Source organism: Pungitius pungitius, chromosome 7, assembly GCF_949316345.1.
Source record: "Pungitius pungitius chromosome 7, fPunPun2.1, whole genome shotgun sequence".
Taxonomy (NCBI): domain Eukaryota; kingdom Metazoa; phylum Chordata; class Actinopteri; order Perciformes; family Gasterosteidae; genus Pungitius; species Pungitius pungitius.
Window position 1 is genome coordinate 20,088,866 of NC_084906.1, and position 18,724 is coordinate 20,107,589.

General features: G+C 46.0%; 2 protein-coding genes across 5 annotated transcripts; one reads left to right on the forward strand and one right to left on the reverse strand.

Moving 5' to 3' along the window:
• The first annotated feature begins 598 nt into the window (after positions 1-598).
• cnga3a (cyclic nucleotide gated channel subunit alpha 3a) lies at positions 599-7,605 on the forward strand. 3 transcript variants are annotated; one of them, XM_037469657.2, is made up of 9 exons: positions 599-923; positions 2,094-2,214; positions 2,312-2,401; positions 2,845-3,018; positions 4,007-4,066; positions 4,472-4,633; positions 4,771-4,872; positions 4,965-5,071; positions 5,454-7,605. In XM_037469657.2, the coding sequence occupies exons 2-9, from the start codon at positions 2,114-2,116 to the stop codon at positions 6,848-6,850; spliced, it is 2,193 nt and encodes a 730-aa protein (XP_037325554.2). In that variant the 5' UTR covers positions 599-923; positions 2,094-2,113; the 3' UTR covers positions 6,851-7,605. The 3 variants fall into 3 exon arrangements, with proteins under 3 accessions (XP_037325554.2, XP_062419392.1, XP_037325553.2); XM_062563408.1 differs by having other exon boundaries at positions 2,890-3,018; XM_037469656.2 differs by having other exon boundaries at positions 599-776.
• On the reverse strand, positions 7,538-15,136 carry ube3a (ubiquitin protein ligase E3A). 2 transcript variants are annotated; one of them, XM_062563406.1, is made up of 12 exons: positions 14,719-15,136; positions 14,014-14,184; positions 12,679-13,763; positions 12,221-12,480; positions 10,926-12,127; positions 10,547-10,691; positions 10,230-10,435; positions 9,440-9,604; positions 9,059-9,214; positions 8,901-8,974; positions 8,669-8,812; positions 7,538-8,596 (listed from the first exon to the last, which is right to left on the reverse strand). In XM_062563406.1, the coding sequence occupies exons 3-12, from the start codon at positions 12,867-12,869 to the stop codon at positions 8,476-8,478; spliced, it is 2,664 nt and encodes an 887-aa protein (XP_062419390.1). In that variant the 5' UTR covers positions 12,870-13,763; positions 14,014-14,184; positions 14,719-15,136; the 3' UTR covers positions 7,538-8,475. The 2 variants fall into 2 exon arrangements, with proteins under 2 accessions (XP_062419390.1, XP_062419391.1); XM_062563407.1 differs by lacking the exon at positions 14,014-14,184 and having other exon boundaries at positions 12,679-12,725.
• Positions 15,137-18,724: the final 3,588 nt, after the last annotated feature.

The following is an 18,724-nucleotide window of genomic DNA, read 5'->3' on the forward strand; positions in this document are numbered from 1 at the left end:
AGCCTCGTTGATGGACTACAGTGATGGACTACAGTGATGGACAGCCTCGTTGATGGACTACAGTGATGGACTACAGTGATGGACGGCCTCGTTGATGGACTACAGTGATGGACTACAGTGATGGACAGCCTCGTTGATGGACTACACCGATGGACTCATGTGATGGACTCCACTGACGGACTCCAGTGATGGACTCAAGTGATGGACTAATGTGATGGACTCAAGTGAAGGACTCATGTGATGGACTCAAGTGAAGGACTCATGTGATGGACGCCAGTGACGGACTCCAGTGATGGATTCCAGTGATGGACGGCCTCGTTGATGGACTACAGTGATGGACTACAGTGATGGACTACAGTGATGGACAGCCTCGTTGATGGACTACAGTGATGGACTACAGTGATGGACTACAGTGATGGACAGCCTCGTTGATGGACTACAGTGATGGACTACAGTGATGGACTACAGTGATGGACAGCCTCGTTGATGGACTACAGTGATGGACTACAGTGATGGACGGCCTCAGTGATGGACAGGTCTCCTCCCCCCTCTCTGATCTGGGACCTGTGCGCTTTGCCAGCCCGTCCTCATCCAGCAGAGCCGCCGCTGCCAATTATCACACAGCCGCCGCCGTCATTTTTGACGAAAAGGATCGTAAATAATTGCACGCAGAACTGAGATCACGTGTCCGGGAGATGGAATCAGCCGCACGCGCTCAGCGGGGGATTATTTGTTCCGTCGGAACACAGAAGTCGGTGTGAAACGGCTCCAAACGGGTGAGTTCTCCTCCAGCGCGACAACAATTCCATCTGAAATGGTTTAAAAGTCGGGTTCTGTGTTCCGACCTCGGAGGTTCTGTCCGGTAAATTCCTTCTAAAGACGTCATGACTTGAGTATTCGACGCAGCGACGGTGGAGTTAAAGGTAACTTAATAATGAGAATAAACGAACTATAAATGGGCTCGTGAGCTGATATAACATGTTTACTACTAATGACCTGAATTCAAACTACTCAAAATAACACATTCATTGACATTAATGCTGGATTAAGTGAGTATAATGACGTCGTCTTTATTGCGTATTATACAGCATTGTACAAGTTAAACAGTTAAAAAGACGATCACTTAATACAAGCACGATTAGGCAAATATTAATAACCATTTGTCTTACTCAAATGTGAGGTTTGGTGCATCCGTAAGAGGCGTAACTTTCACTTTTATGTGCTCTCTGTATATTTTCACTAAAATCAATCACACACAATTATACACAATAAAGCCTGGGCACATTTCCCCATTCAATCCTATGAGAATGTGTGTCCAAACCTCTTCAAATAGTGCTGTACATATTAGAAATGTTGTGTATGTGTGTGTGTGTGTGTGTGTGTGTGTGTTGAAGTATCTTTTGAACAACTGCACCATCATCCTCTATCATAGACAAAGTGATTTCTAATAATCTTCTCCATCAGGAGCGTTTATTCTCAGGATCAATGATCAGGGTGATTCAGTGCACAGACCTGTTTTCGGTGGGGGTTGGTTAACTCCCTGGTATTAGCACTAAGCTACACGTGTGCACGTGTTACTACCTTCGGTGTTCCCCAGAGATCAGCGAGTCATTATTTACCCGCAGACATCTGAAGCAAAGAGGCACATCCCCCCCCCCCCCCCCCGGGCTGGAGATCCCCCCCCCCCAGAGCTGCATCATAAATATGCATCATATGCCCTTTTCTCTCTAACCACAGGCGCCGTCTGTCCGGACCGAAGCCTGCACTCGGTCAGTGTCTTCACCTCTTACAGGTGGACCTGATCTCAACGTGGTGCTCTAATGGACTTAACCTGCCGCACACACGTACTGCACATAGCAACTCCCGTCCACCTGTAAGCCATAGCTTAGTTATTTTAAAAAGCAGCTGTCCGTCCCACAGAGACGGAGCCCTGATCCTGTTTAGAGTTCAGGACTTAATGAGGTATTTTTAGGCGTTTATACCCTCAGACACACAGAGACGACGGTGGCGTTCAGCAAGCGCATCATCCACACGGCTTTTAAAATGTGACAGGGTTTTATTTATTTTTTTCTTCCCTTGCTGCTGAGCTGCAGAGCCCAAAGAGACAGACGACATGGCAAAAATCGGCTGTGTGAAGTCCTTCTCGACCAGGCAGCGGCCGTCCTCCAGCAGGCCCGGTGACGAGCTCGCCGTCCTCGAGAATGGAGACAGCAGGTGTGATGCCCTCCGCACAGCAGCTCGCGTCCTTTGTCTCGCGTGTCCTCACACAAAGCGACGCCCCTGTAACGTTTTCCCACCTGCTGTCTCGCAGGGCCGTGTCTCTCTGCGAAGAGAACTCAGAGACGGCGTTGTCTTCAGAGTCCCGCAGAGACTCCTTCACAGGCACCGGGGCGATGGCCAGGTAGACTTCTGTTGTGACACCTTTGTGGCAGTGTGGCAGTGGTGGAAAGTTCATTCGTGTACTGTAATGGATTTGAGGAGGATTATTGAGGTTTTTCAACACTTCACATCCAGTTACTGGTTCCACTCATCAGACGCAACACAAACAGGGTCAGAGGAAGACTCTGGACGTGTCAGGAATCAGACTTTAGACCACGTTAGTGCTGTTTCTACTACGTTACCAGGTTTACAATTTCATAGTTTACATACAAGATCATTTTGTGAGATATGCAAGATATCATTGAGATCCAAAAGATAGGCTAAGGAAATAGAACACATTGTTGTAGAGTAATAATAATGATTTTATTGTTGTACTACTTCTTCCACCACTGTATCTACACACTGTTAAGGTCCTAGAGTAGAGGGGTATCACTTTGCTCTGTTTCCCTGCTGCTAACCTTCTAGGCTCTCTTACTTCTTCTTCATGCTGTGGAACTGGGCGTCCCACAGAGTAAACCCCGAAACAGAGCGACACGACTCTTTCCTCGAGCGCTTCAGAGGCCCCGAACTCAAAGACCTCTCCAGCCGAGAGAGCAATGCCCAGTCTGTGGACCAAAACGACACGACCCGGAAGAGGAAGTAAGTACCAGACTCACCAGGCAGGTTCATTACCGGGCCCCAAGTGACGCTCTATAGTCCATGAGACGATACTCCATACACCGATACTACATAGTAACATGGACCTATACTCCACTAGTAACATGAAGCTAAATTCCACTAATCACATGAACCGATACTCCACTAGTAACATGGACCTACACTTCACTAGTATCATGAATCTATACTCCACTAGTATCATGAATCCATACTCCACTTGTAACATAAACCTATACTCCACTAGTATCATGAATCCATACTCCACTTGTAACATAAACCTATACTTCACTAGTATCATGAATCCATACTCCACTTGTAACATAAACCTATACTCCACTAGTATCATGAATCCATACTCCACTTGTAACATAAACCTATACTTCACTAGTATCATGAATCCATACTCCACTTGTAACATAAACCTATACTTCACTAGTATCATGAATCCATACTCCACTTGTAACATAAACCTATACTCCACTAGTATCATGAATCCATACTCCACTTGTAACATAAACCTATACTTCACTAGTATCATGAATCCATACTCCACTTGTAACATAAACCTATACTTCACTAGTATCATGAATCCATACTCCACTTGTAACATAAACCTATACTTCACTAGTATCATGAATCTATACTCCACTAGTAACATGAATCTATACTCCACTTGTAACATAGACCTATACTCCACTAGTAACATGAATCTATACTCAACTAGTAACATGAATATATACTCCACTCGTAACATGAACCGATACTCCACCAGTAACATGAATCCATACTCCACTAGTAACATGAATCTATACTCCACTAGTAACATGAATCTATACTCCACTAGTAACATGAATCTATACTCCACTAGTATCATCCATTTATCCTGAATTCATTATTTAGTTCATTCACTCGTGTCTGACACTTTTAAGTTTCATTGTGCAGAAATTCTGTCTTTTATTTCTTTCCAAAGTCTTGCCAGTAAGTGGCCGCTAGCTACTTACAACATGAATAACTGCAACAACACAGACGAGTAAGTGTGAGCACCTCTGTGTCAGGAAATAGAATAAAGAAGTCGATTTATAGTTATTATTCATAGCATGGTTTGTATCATATAGCTAATGTGGTATATTCTGGAGTAAATAGAAGCTAGTAGTACTTGAATCCCTCGTCCCTGTTGGGTGTTTCCTCCTATTAGAGCGATAAAACCTCTTTGTTGTAAATGATGATGTGGATTGCACTGATTTACCCTCAGTGGGAGGTACGGTAATTGAATGTACAGACATATGTACAGACCTGCATCAGATCTTACAACAAAGAAATCCCCAAACTGTGAAACGTCCAGGAGCCCCCTCCTCCCCGTAGTCCGGTAGCTCCTCGGAGGCCCCCACCTCCGTCATCTCCAGACCCGTAAAAAATAACAACTTCTGATTCGTAGCAAAAAAGAGGAGATTAAAAAAGATGAGAAAAAAGAGGAGGAGAAGAAAGACGAGAAGAAAGACGAGGAGAAGAAGGATGAGAAGAAAGAGGAGAAGAAGGAGGAGAAGAAAGATGATAAAAAGGATGATAAGAAAGATGATAAAAAGAAGGAGGAGCCTCCGTAAGTACATCGTTACAGTTTGCTGCGACTGCTGGGAGACGGAATTACAGAAAAGCCGATCTGTGTGTTTCATACGTTCTGTTTCAACAATCAACACATTATTGCAGCAACACAAAGTAATTCTGAGTTGTCTTTAGGAAAGAGATCTGGATTATGGATCCAGCCGCGGACCAGTACTACAGATGGCTGACCATCATCGCAGGCCCGGTATTTTATAACCTCATGATGATTGTTACAAGGTATTGTTCATTCAACAGGCTTTAAAACATCTCTCATAGGGCCTTTTCACTTCACTTTCACTTTAAAAAAACATGTCCTCCATGTTTGTCAGGTCCTGTTTTAACGAACTCCAGGAAACTTATACGAACCTCTGGCTCTTCTTGGACTACACCACAGACATCATCTACTTCACCGACACCTTCGTCAGATCAAGAACAGGTTGGCTTTTTAAAAGTTAAACACATAAATAGAATAATGGGGAAAGGTTTTTTTTTAATCCAATCAAATCGACGTGTCCCGTTGCCATTGCGAAAAGCACAACTGAACCCAAGTGCGACTCTGGAGGCAAAGAAGTAAGTTCAAGAGTCTTTACTGAGAAATCCAGACAATATCGCTAGCCAACTCGCTCCACCTAGCACCTCCGTGTGTCGATGGCACACTGGTTACAGGAAATACCTCGTGGCAGGTGGCAATCCGTCTCCAGAACACTTTACAGTCCGCCTGACGTGTGTCATCACCATGACAACTACCACCATTTTTCTTTTTTTCTGTGTCTGTCGTGGTTGTTGGTTCGTCTCCTAATGTTGTGTTTGCCCCTCAGGTTACCTGGAACAAGGCCTGCTGGTGAAAGATTCCACGAAACTGAGAAATAAATACAGAACCACGTCTCAGTTCAAATACGACATGATTTCAATGATACCCACTGATCTGCTGTTTCTGAAGTTTGGATACAACAACCCGGAGTTCCGATTCAACCGTCTTTGCAAAATCTCAAGGCTTTTTGAGTTCTTTGAGCGGACTGAAACCAGAACCAGCTTCCCAAACATGTTTCGCATCAGCAATCTTGTACTCTACATCCTCATTATTATCCACTGGAATGCTTGTATGTTCTTTGCCATTTCGAAAACCATTGGTTTCGGAACCGACACGTGGGTGTATCCCAATATCAGCCACCCAGAGCACGGCCGCTTGGCCAGAAAGTACATCTACTCCCTGTACTGGTCCACGCTGACCCTCACCACCATCGGAGAGACCCCCGCTCCAGTCAGGGATATTGAATTCGTCTTCGTCATTGCCGACTTCCTCACGGGCGTGCTGATCTTTGCTAGTATTGTCGGTAACGTCGGCGCCATGATCTCCAACATGAACGCCTCCCGGGCCGAGTTCCAGGCGAAGATCGACTCCATAAAGCAGTACATGCAGTTCCGAAAGGTCACCAAAGAACTGGAAGCCAGGGTCATCAAGTGGTTTGACTACCTGTGGACCGAGAAGAAGACCTGCGACGAGAAGGAAGTGTTGAAGAACCTCCCGGACAAGCTGAAGGCCGAGATCGCCATCAACGTCCACTTGGACACGCTGAAGAAGGTTCGTATTTTCCAGGACTGCGAAGCCGGTCTGCTGATTGAGTTGGTGCTCAAGCTGCAGCCACAAGTCTTCAGTCCCGGCGACTACATCTGCAAGAAGGGGGATATCGGCAGGGAGATGTACATCATCAAAGAGGGGAAGCTGGCCGTGGTGGCCGATGACGGGGTCACTCAGTTCGTGGTCCTCAGCGATGGTGCGTACTTCGGGGAGATCAGCATCTTGGGCATCAAGGGCAGCAAAGCAGGAAACAGGAGAACGGCCAACATCCGCAGCGTGGGTTACTCCGACCTCTTCGCCCTGTCTAAAGACGACCTGGTGGAGGCTCTCACCGAGTACCCAGATGCCAAAAAGGCTCTGGAGGAGAAGGGCAAAGCCATCCTGATGAAGGACAACCTGATCGACGAGGCGATCGCCAACGCCGGCGCCGACCCCAAAGACCTGGAGGAGAAGATCATCAAGCTGCAGGGCAACCTGGATCTCATGCAGGGCAAGTTTGCCCAGCTGATGGCGGAGTTCACCTCCGGCCAGGCCAGGATGAAGCAGAGGGTCACTGAGATGGAGGCCAAAGTTAAATCCATACGACCCGAGGATCTGTCAGAAGTGGTCGCCGACAAGGACAAAAAGGTCCAGTGATGTGAGAGATGCACCAGGATCACGTAGAGTGACGCTTTTCAAAGGACCATGTTTATATTCGTTTATACATCATCATTATAATGTGTCAAATTGTGTACAGCAAATGTATTTGTGTATGCTTTGAGAATATTTATATATATATATACACACACACACACGTATTTATTGTGCATGCAAGAAAAGGCTTTTCATAGCCTTAGAATAAAGAGGAATGTTTTGAACCGCTACATCCCTTTGATACGGTCTGTGAAGGTACAAAATAAAACCCCAAATCAGGTCTGTTTATGTTATAATCAGCATACGCGGTCAGTTACATGTAAATAAACATTAAAAATGTTGATATAACAAACTGTTCCTGTATATAGACTTTCTTCTTGGAAAGAGAAAAGCGATTGATGATTCTCTTGTGGTTAGACCCCTGTCACATGACCTACATTCATGTGATCCTTTTCTACTGTAGAAACACGGCGGACTCCAAGAAGAGGAACCCTCATCTCGTTCTAAGACAATAAAAAGCTGTCCGTTGCCATCTTGGCTTTTTAAAACAAGTTCAACGGAAGTGACCATATTTGGACTGTTCTGCGCCCTAAAGCATACTTTTATGTTTTGTTCTATTCTAAATATTTTACTAAATGAACATCATGCTGTATTGAAGAAGACTTGAAACTAGAGACTGAGACCATAAACTCATGTTTACAATGTTTACTGAGGGAATAAATCAAGAGAGAAGTAGAGTCATTTTCCATTATGACAAAGTTAATTGAATTATTTCACCTTTATTTACTTTGCATAACCGTCACATTACACAAGAGTTTCACATTATCTGCACATTCTCTATGTACCTGAGATATTTGGCCAAATAAAACACTTCTTCATGTGACTCTTTTCTTTACGTATCCGGGCATTGCACAATTTTGGCAGCTTGCACTTACAAATGTGCAATCAGAACACACTTTAAAATAAGCAAAACCAAGCAGGGCACGCGGGGCAGGATGTGAAAGTCTGAGCGGACGCATCATCCTGAGACCCCGCCAGTGTCGTAAAAACCACACAATCCGCTCAGGGTGTCACAACACTCGCGGCGTGCCCGTTGTACGTAGCTCACAGGAACAGCTGTGAGTGGAGAGTTTGCAGGAACCGGATCCAATGGGAGCTCGTCCGCGAGGCTATTTGTGTTATAGCGGTAATAAAAAAACAACCCAACAACCACAACAACAACAACAAGGAGCACCGTTATGCAAAGTCCACTCCCAGCCGTGGGAGCAGAGCGCTGAATGCTGCTACAACGAGAGAGCGGCCCCAAACACAAGAAAACGCCTCCAAATAAACCGCACGTCGCTTTAAAAATCCTGCGTGTAAGTGCACTTTCACAGTTTTCACCAATCAAATAATCGTTATGAAACACAACACTGAAGAGAAAAAAAAAATACAAATCAAGTGCCGGTTTGAACTCTTTGGGGGAAGCTAATGTTGCGTTTGTGACAGGAAGTGGAGTCTGACCGGTGCAGCGCGGTGAGGCACAGGGCTGTTGCAGCATTTCCCCCCCCCCTTTTTTGTGATACTCCCTTTTTTTTCTTTTTTTTTGTAAAAACGTAGTCGGGGGAAAAGCTTCCTCCCCTCGTGGATCAGAGCATCCCGAAGCCTTTGGCGTACGTGATGGCCTTGAGGAGCCTCTCCCTCAGTTTGTCCTTGGAGGAGTATTCGGGCAGCAGCAGGGCGTTGAAGCAGGTGTGAGAGGTCGGCAGCCTGAAAGAGACACGCGTCAGAAACCAGACCGACTCGCCTCAACATCTCTTTCCACAACGAGGGACCCGCTACCTGTCGGTGTCCGAGCCGTTCTTGGCGATGATCATCTTCAACTTGCCGAGCCCTCCGACGGGCGCCCTGTCCGTGCCGGTGGTGAACTGCAGGAACAACCTCTTCTGCTCCTCTCCGAACGAGTGGATCGTTTCCCAGAAATCCCTTTTGGGGGAGCGAGAAAGTTTAAAAAAAAAAAAAAACGAGTCTGTGCTGCTGCGCAATACGATTGGACGACAGAAAAGGGACTCACTTGACGATCTGACTGTCCTTGCTGTAACCTCCGTCGTATTCCGTCGTCTTTTCAAGAGCTTCGAAGTCCAGTTTCTGCCGGAGAGATTTCTCCGTTAGTTTTATGAATTCAAACATCCGTGACAGAGGAACTCTTTTTAAGTGAAACGGTTTCCTCACCCTGCTGCCACAGATCAGCATCTCCACTTCCTCTGGTCTGAACAAGTACTTGAGAGGAGACTCCTTGGTGACCATCAGGAAGCCTTTCCTGAAGGCTTTGAATTGTCTCTCCACGCTCTTGTTCAGGATGTAGTCGGCGTACGTGTCCACAAACTCCTGCAATCAAAGAGGCCAAAAGCAAAATCACCATTTAAAGATGAAGAGCCTTCATAAATAAAACATGTTCCTCAATCAATGTTAGGTACCTAGCTTTATATGATGTAATACCATATAATATGGCATCATATAGTGTCATACAACACAATTATTTGGTAAAAAAAATCAAGGCTATAAGGAGCTTTGGTGAAATCCCAACATGTCACCTGATCACATGACCCTCACCTGCCGGTTGTCCGCGGTGACGGGGATCTGGTCGCCCTCCTCCTTCAGGTCGTGCAGCATGGGGTTTCCAAACAGGTCCGTGTGGGATATCTGGTAGGTGAGCATCATGTCCTCCTCCACGTTGCCGTCATATTCCAGCAGCTTCTTCAGGCTCTGGAAGAGACTCTGCAGGAGGAGACGAGACGTGAGGAAACCCGTCGCCGTGGTTTCCGGTCGGGAGCCGGCTCGTCGCTACCCGAGCAGCGTGTTGTTTATCATTCATTCAATGCTGACTTTAAAGAAACTAACTAATATGACCACGGGTCCAAGATGCTCACAACCCGAAAGCTTCATGCTGTTGAAAAGTGCACCATATTTTTCCATGATGATACCACAAGAAACATAACAACACACATGGTCATCAACAGAATGACACCTAACGCTTCTAACACCCATTTCTATTACTGTAAACATCACCACGGAGTATCATGGTTCCATCTGGACCCTGCTGATACCTGCTACCATATGTGTTATTACTTTTTAAATATTAATCATATTACTGTCACCATAATGCAACGTTACCCACTAAGGTTCTCCCTGCAGTGGACGTACACCCGGCTTACTGCTCTCCATACAATACTACTCTATACTACTATGTTGTACATTCTGTACACACAGCATCCATTGTAGTCGGTCCATGCCGCGAGAGGGATCCTCCTCTGACGTTCTCCCAAAGGTCTCCTCCCTCCCCTCCCCTCCCCTTCCCTCCCCCCCTTTAACTGTGTGTCAACTGTGGAGAAGGTTACTGTACTGGATGGCAGTCTGACAGGTCCAGGTAGGTGCCCTTCTTGCCCATGAGTTTCCTGTAGACCACCATGGGGAAGTGAACGTCCAGGATGCAGTTGTTGTAGATGGCGAGTCCCAGGACGAGTCCGACCAGAGTGTACTGGGCCTCGTTCTCCAGAGAGGACGAGTTGAACCAAAAGAGTTTGGTGTCGTCGTCGTAGCTGAACATTCCTGTTTTAGGGAGTGAAACAAGAAGCTATCGATCTTCTCGTCCACCTACTGCCACTCAAGCAGGTCTCTCTGCTGGTCCACTATCAAACAGGAAGCGGGCTCTCGTCTTACCGATGTCGGGATTGAAGATTTCCTCCAGGACCAACTGAAAGAACTCCTTGGACACCCCGCCCTCGTCGACCCCTTGCTCCCCCTCGAACTCCACAAACAGCTGCTTCTTCAGGTCGGAGGGGTTCTCCATGGAGATCATCTCCAGCTGCAACGTGAGAGCGTTGAAGTCATGAACAAAGACAGCGGGGGGGGGGGGGGGGGGGGGGCGGAGCCTAAACATGTCACAACATGCAACATTAATGCGTTCACAAAGGTATGAACACACAAAACACACACAGACACCTGGATCAAAGGACGCTGACACGGCGTTATTCTTTAAACCACAGACACGTATCGGTCTCTGCGCGCGTGTGACGGAGCGGCGCTCGCCGTGACTCACTCTGACGAGGGCGTCGTCGATGATGTGGTCCCGGCGGACCTTGAGCTTGAGGTAGGGGTTGGGCTGCTGGCCCTGCACCATGCTGTAGAGGGCCGTGAGGCGGCGCTCGCTGTACATGCGGATCCGGTTGTCGTAGTACAGCCCCTGGTTCTTGGTGACGACGCTGAGGACGAAGGGGCAGCTCTGGAAGGAGAACTTGGTTTCGGCGTTGACCTTGAAGAAGGTGAAGTCCTTGTCCATCTCCACCACGTCGTTGAGCGACTCGTTCACAAAGTCCTCGTAGGGGATGAGGGGCCTGATGCTGTCCACGGGTCGGACCCCCAGCTCTCGCTCCAGCGGGTCGGCCGGCGGGCCTTTCTTGTAGAGCCGCTCCTCGCCCAGCAGCTCGTGGAGGGTGAGCTCGTCGGACTCGGCGTCTTCCTCCTCGTCGTCGTTGTGCCCCACGTCCACGTCGCCGCCCAGGATGCTGGCGTAGAAGGCGACCTTCAGGCACTGCGTGGCGGCCACCACGGCGCCGTCGTCGTTCACCAGGTTCTCGCCGTCGTAGTCGTTGCTGACCACCGTGAAGGTGATGAGCTGCTGGAAGGTCTCCGTCATGCGGCGGATGTGCGCCAGTCCGTAGCGGGACCAGAGCCTCGCCAGCCTGGCGAGCGCCGCCACCGGGAGCTTGCTCATGGCCTTGCAGAACTGCGGCAGAGCCGTCTCCAGGTACTCGGGGCTGTGCAGGTTGCCGTTCTCCAACACCACGATGAAGATGTTCAGGTAGTCGGGGCTGGTCTCGTACACGTCGAGGTACTCCAGGTCCAGCTCCATGTTCGGGGTGAGGTAAACCAGCGCGTTCACCAGAGCCGACTCCACCTGGTCGAGGCTGAGAAGCCGGTCGTAGACCCTCCTCAGCGAGGCGACGTCCACCGTCACCTCGCAAGGGTCCAGCATTTCCTCCAGGCCCTCGTCCGGCGCGGCGGCGGCGGAAGACGGCCCCGTCGTCTCCGAGCGCTGCTCCTCCGGCTCGTCCTCGTCCGTCGGTGCAGCGGAGTCGCCGGGTTCCGCAGCGATGGGTTCGTCCTTCCTGAAGCTCTGCGTCAGGGCCTCGGAGCTGGAGAAAATCCTGCCGACGACGCGGATGAGCGCGGAGTAGTCGCCTTGCTCCTCGCAGAAACTCAGGATGGCGCAGACCGTGTTCTCCGTGAGGTAATGAACATCTGGAACACAAAAAAAAAGGAGGTTGTTGTTCTTGACCGAGTCAACGCAGCGAACGGATTCAGAGCCGGCCTCTGTGGGAGCCTGGGTTTTACCTGAGAAGTCCTCCTTGGTGCCGCTGGGGTCCGGGTCGCTCATCCTGTCGTCCCGATCGTCTTCGTTGGAGGGTTGTGGATTGCAGAGTTTGGCGTTAATCTTAAACAGCTCGAGCGCCTTGGCCGCCGCCAAATTTTTATCCAAGGGTCGAAAGTCGCGACACGATGCGCAACACTCATTCGTGCAGTCGCCATTTCCACAGCCGTCGGTTAACTGCTGAAAGTAGCGCTCGATTAGATGCTTTGCAGCCGCTCTGTTCCTGCAGAGCGAGACATTCAAACGGGGAAGCAAGAGCGGTGATTCAAACGGCTCTCCTGCAAAAAAACACGTTTTGCCCTTTGAAAAAAGCTACGACACGATGAGGAAGAAAAAGGGTGCAAAATGTTAGTTCAACTAAGCGCGTGTTAATTAGTTTAGCTGCTGGTTTAACTAGCTTAGTGCGGGTTGGATGACTTACATTCGGCTGGATTCAGGAGCACTCCTGCAGACCCAATGGACAGTCCTCTGGAAGAAGGATTCAGTAACAATCAAACATTTCACCATGAATATACCGCCTTTAAGAAATGGAGGCGGACGCTTTTTAATCCGCCATGAGGTCAACTGAGGAGTATTAATTCCAAATTCTGTCCCAATTTTCATGACGAGCATGTTTGTGGCGGCTCCACATCCCAACGATAATCATAATATGATAATAAAAGTGAATAATCTTTTTTTTTAATTTGTATTATTCATAACTTCAAATTAGTGATGATCACACGAAAACCGCTGGCTCGCTAATTAGCAACATGGGCTAGTGTTAGCTCATTCTCCTTTTAAATGTAAAAAAAAAATCATTATAACATATAACATCACATATTACGTGACGTTGGTAACCAATGTTGTGTTTTTTAAATACTCATAAGACGTGAGGACAAACCGCTCTTAATTATAATTAAACTACTTCATGCTGTCACCACTGACCCAGACCGCCCCTCCTCACCTTTTAGACCCCTGGGTCCTAAGTCCCTCCATGTACTGCTTCTTATGAACATTAATGTACACACATTCATAACAAATTCCTCGCCTTATTAGTGAAAAGTTACTTTAATGTGGACCCTGCGCTTAAGCTTACCCTTCGGTCCGTTTGACTCCAAATGGACCATAAATTACTATAAAAACAATGTGCAGTATTGAGGGCAGGGTAGCACAGTTACATGTTGTTGCCCCCACTCACTGCAAACCAGGGGCATATAAGAAATTGGGGGCATTTTTTGAAACTTGTGAAATAACATTAAATTTAAATAACAAATATACTTATTTGGGCTTTGTGTATATGCATTTGTATTCATCAAATGGCAGCAATAAGACTATTAGACAGTATTCTACAGTGTTTTATTCAATTTTTTTTAACCAAAAACGGAATCAGACTCATTCAATTTTATTTTTTGTAGTTTCTCGTGTTGATCAGTATGTTCATCAAAGTCAAACAGACAGAACGCTGTGTTTGCATCCGATTCACGGCTTCCACAGTTGGCTCTCTGTTGTTGAGCTGATTACTGCATTCTGTAAAAACAAAGAACAACATTTTTTAACCCTCAGTCAACTGCTTACACAAATACAGGATTGTCTGTTAACCACAAGAGGGCAGTAGCTTCTGAAGAGACTGACTGTGTAACGTTAGCTAACGTTAGCTAGCTGGTAAGCCTCTGTAGCTAGTTAAACAGTTAATAAGAGCTAGCTAATATTAGCTAACTAAATCATTTCTAAATAAATGATTAATACTTAACTAGTTAGTTAACTAGTTATCACTCACCGTGGGGCGATGGTACCTTGTCGGCAGGTTCGAGTCCCTCAAGAGCTCTGCAAACACTGCGGGTGGTTTTCTTTCTTCCTCCACCAAAAGATAATTTATCTTCCATTTTTCCGATGGCTTTTTTCTTTTAAAGTCGAGGCGGTGACGCAGGCTGGATTCGCTCCGGGTTTCCTTCAAGAACATTTGATTCCTCGCACACGTGCAACATCAGTCAAGTTGAAAATCGAAACCAGTCTATGGCAACTGGACCGGGGTCATTACAGCCACGATGTTTTTTTGACAAGTTAACTAAATGAAAAATTATATTTCTTGAGGGCAATTTTGCCCTTTTCCCTCGTGTATTAGGAGACTTTAACCTGGATATTGAGACCATGAACTTGTGTTTACATCGTTTACTGAGGGAACAAATCAAGAGGGAAGTAGAGTCATTTTCTCATAGACTTCTGTAGGAACAAAGGAGTCGCCCCCTGGTGGACACTAGGCAGAATGCAGCTTTAAACTCGATGCAGAGAACGGTTCAAAACGCCGATACGCAAATACATAAATGGATCATTTACACAAATTAACCTCGTCACACCAACATCGGGTTCAAACCAACAGTCCGCCACCGTTTCTTATAACTTATTAAAAGGAGCTACTTTCAAACCGCGATGGGAGGAAACAAATCGAAGGTCGTGAACGCGACGCGGCTCCTCGTGCACTGACCTGAGGTTAGATCCGGGGTATCAGGCACAGACCTGAGGTTAGATCCGGGGTATCAGGCACAGACCTGAGGTTAGATCCGGGGTATCAGGCACAGACCTGAGGTTAGATCCGGGGTATCAGGCACAGACCTGAGGTTAGATCCGGGGTATCAGGCGCGGAGGCTCCGTCTGCCCCTCGGTGACAGTGCAGAATCAAACCCGCGGTTCCGTCGGAGTCGCGTGCGGAGCCTCTGGAGTGCGCGTGTTTCCGGGTTCTAGCCGCCGTCACGGGCTCACCGACACGCGGTCCGGACCAGGCTCGCGTGGCACCGACGGGGTGACGGGGGGGGGGCGATTTGTGGGGTTCTTTTTAACTCAAAGAAATCTCCTCTGCTACCATCTTGTAAACAAGAGCGGCATGTATCCCGGCGTGCAACGCGGGGCTGTCAAACCACCCCGAACCCCCCCCCCCCTCCTGCCACACGATAAAAACAACGTAATAATAAAATGAACCATTCACTTACAGGCAGACTCCCTATTTACAGTGGATTATAGTCTTTCTAAAATAATATGAATAATACAATTCATGATCATAATAAGAATTATTAACAATTTCAATGCTTAACATATATGTGATAAATATTTGTATTTATATTATAATATGAATCCATATGAATGTATAAATATTATATACATCCATATAATACTTTAATGATGTATTATAATCTGCTTTGACCATAATTAGGATTTCAGAATCAGCTTTATTGGCCATGTATGTTTGCACATACATGGAATGTGTCTCCGGTTACACAGATATACAAATAAACAACAGAAATAAAAAAAAAAGAAAGAAAAAAGACAACAAATTGAACACAAAAAGTAAGCATGAACATTAATATAAAATAGGTATTGGAGAAAATAAAAATAAAGTGGATTTATGGTGGTTTCTCACCTAAACTACATTTTACGAGATGAAATACAAAAGTACTTAATTATTATGAATATAAACTTAACACGCTTTTTTTTATCTTTCAGTGACATTATTGACAAAATATGTTTTGACTTTCTTTTCAATTATATTTTGACTTTTTTTCCCCATGACATTTTTTGACCAATTATATTTTTTACATTTTTTGATCTGATATGTATAGTTTTTAAATTTGACCTAATATTTTACACCTAATATCGACAACATTTTTATTTGACTTTCATAAATATTTTTTTTAACCAAATATTTTATTATAAATATACTTTTTATTCCATGACATCCTTTTTTTGAACAAATATATTTTTACCTTTTTGACCTAATATTTTACAACCTGTCCTTTCATAACATTTTTTGTGTTTTGACTTTTCTTTTCATGACACATATCATCTTAATATGTTTGAATTTTTTTGTCCTTATATTTTTATGACTTTATTCCATGACACTTTACGACAAAAAATGTTTTGACTTTTTTAGACATATTTTGACCAAATATTTTCTGCCATTTTTCAAACCTAAAATATTTTTGCATTTTTTGACCAAATATTTTTCTAAGATAATATTTTTTAGGATATTTTTTAATATAATATTTTGTAATTTTCTTTCCATCATATTTTTTTACTTAATATATTTCTAGATTTTTTGACCTTGCGTATTTTGACAATTTGTGTGTGTGTCATGTTAGATAGACGTTTAATCTAACCTGCTACACTAAACATGGCCACTAGGGGGCGCCGTGACGTCACTTTTCCCCTAACGGACACACGCTGAGCTCGGTCTTTCTTTTTCTGTCTTATATTTCAGATGATTGTTTCACATTAAATTGTAGACATAACAGACATACTGCTTAGTTACAATAATAAGCGTCACAGTTGGTTTTGACATGTTGGTATTGATTCCATGATTTCATGATCTTAGGGACTAAGCTGACGCTCTTCTTCACAGCCGCATGTGACACCAATGGAATGACCTCACACGGTCGGCGTAGATTTACAGAATTATTACCAATGTCACCTTTGTTCTCAGGTCAAGTAATGCTGCATGTTCCAGAGGGAGGAACGAGGTCTTCTCCCACCGGCGCGATCATCTATGATCCATCATTTCCCTCTCGGTCATTTGTCGTGGATTAAGGAGGCCTAGGCATCACCTCCTCACGTCTCTTTTCCTGGAACCCATCAGTTAACGTCCAGCAATGTGTGTGTGTGTCGAGTAGGGGGAGCAGGATTGAGGTCGGGTGTAGGACGCAGACGTTTTGCACCACAGAGGTCGGAGGTCGCTGAGGTCCTCTGCCACCGGGATCGGGCCTCTGGTTCACCGCCGTCAGCAGCTCAGAGAGATTTTTTTTAGGCGCCTTCAGCAGAGTGCGAATAATGACATCACAACAAACCGCCTGCTGAAATGTTTACGAGGCACAAAAAGGACTTTGCTTATATCTTTGCTGGTGTCTCACGGCACGAAGGTCCTTGGTTCCTGCTCCTCAGGGTTTAGTTTGACTTTCTATGAAGGTCAACGGATCAAAACTGAAATATATAAACAACTTTAAAGACATGTTTGCAGATATTCATGGTTCCCAGAGGATTAATAATAGGGATCCATCATAAGACCTTTGTTTCACATCCAACAAGAGATTGAGTTTTATTTTAAATCATCAACAAGAGATTGAGTTTTATTTTAAATCATCAACATTCATGGCCCCCAGAGGATGAATCCAATGGTGCTTCCTCCAGAACCACCACCACAGGGTTAAAATGACCCACAAAAAGAGCTGCATGAATGCCTCAATGCTTCCTTGCATTCACGTGAGTGACCAGCAGGGGGCGACTCCTCTGCTCCCATAGACGCCTATGAGGAAATGACTCTACTTCTGTGTAGTGACCAGCAGGGGGCGACTCCTCTGCTCCCTTAGACGTCTATGAGGAAATGACTCTACTTCTGTGTAGTGACCAGCAGGGGGCGACTCCTCTGCTCCCATAGACGCCTATGAGGAAATGACTCTACTTCTGTGTAGTGACCAGCAGGGGGCGACTCCTCTGCTCCCATAGACGCCTATGAGGAAATGACTCTACTTCTGTGTAGTGACCAGCAGGGGGCGACTCCTCTGCTCCCATAGACGTCTATGAGGAAATGACTACTTCTGTGTAGTGACCAGCAGGGGGCGACTCCTCTGCTCCCATAGACGTCTATGAGGAAATGACTCTACTTCTGTGTAGTGACCAGCAGGGGGCGACTCCACTGCTCCCATAGACGCCTATGAGGAAATGACTACTTCTGTGTAGTGACCAGCAGGGGGCGACTCCTCTGCTCCCATAGACGCCTATGAGGAAATGACTACTTCTGTGTAGTGACCAGCAGGGGGCGACTCCTCTGCTCCCATAGACGTCTATGAGGAAATGACTACTTCTGTGTAGTGACCAGCAGGGGGCGACTCCTCTGCTCCCATAGACGTCTATGAGGAAATGACTACTTCTGTGTAGTGACCAGCAGGGGGCGACTCCTCTGCTCCCATAGACGCCTATGAGGAAATGACTACTTCTGTGTAGTGACCAGCAGGGGGCGACTCCTCTGCTCCCATAGACGTCTATGAGGAAATGACTACTTCTGTGTAGTGACCAGCAGGGGGCGACTCCTCTGCTCCCATAGACGTCTATGAGGAAATGACTACTTCTGTGTAGTGACCAGCAGGGGGCGACTCCTCTGCTCCCATAGACGTCTATGAGGAAATGACTACGCACCTCATTCCCTGGACGTTGGACACAAACCTTTAAAAACAAGTGGTGGATTTGTAATTAGATAATATCAATAATTATTAAAAATAACTAATATTAAGAAGGTCAGCGTGAAGTTTGAGGGCCGAGACGTTTTATTTATGAAAAACACAGTTCTCAGGTAGCAAAAGGATAAATACTTCATCATTTTCATTTTCATCACTGGCCTCCACGCGCTCAACGAACAGAAGTGAAACATAAACTCTGTCTGCGTCTTAACGTGGTGACACTTTGAAACCTCCCTGTGACGCTGGACAGCAAAAAGAAAGAATAAAAAC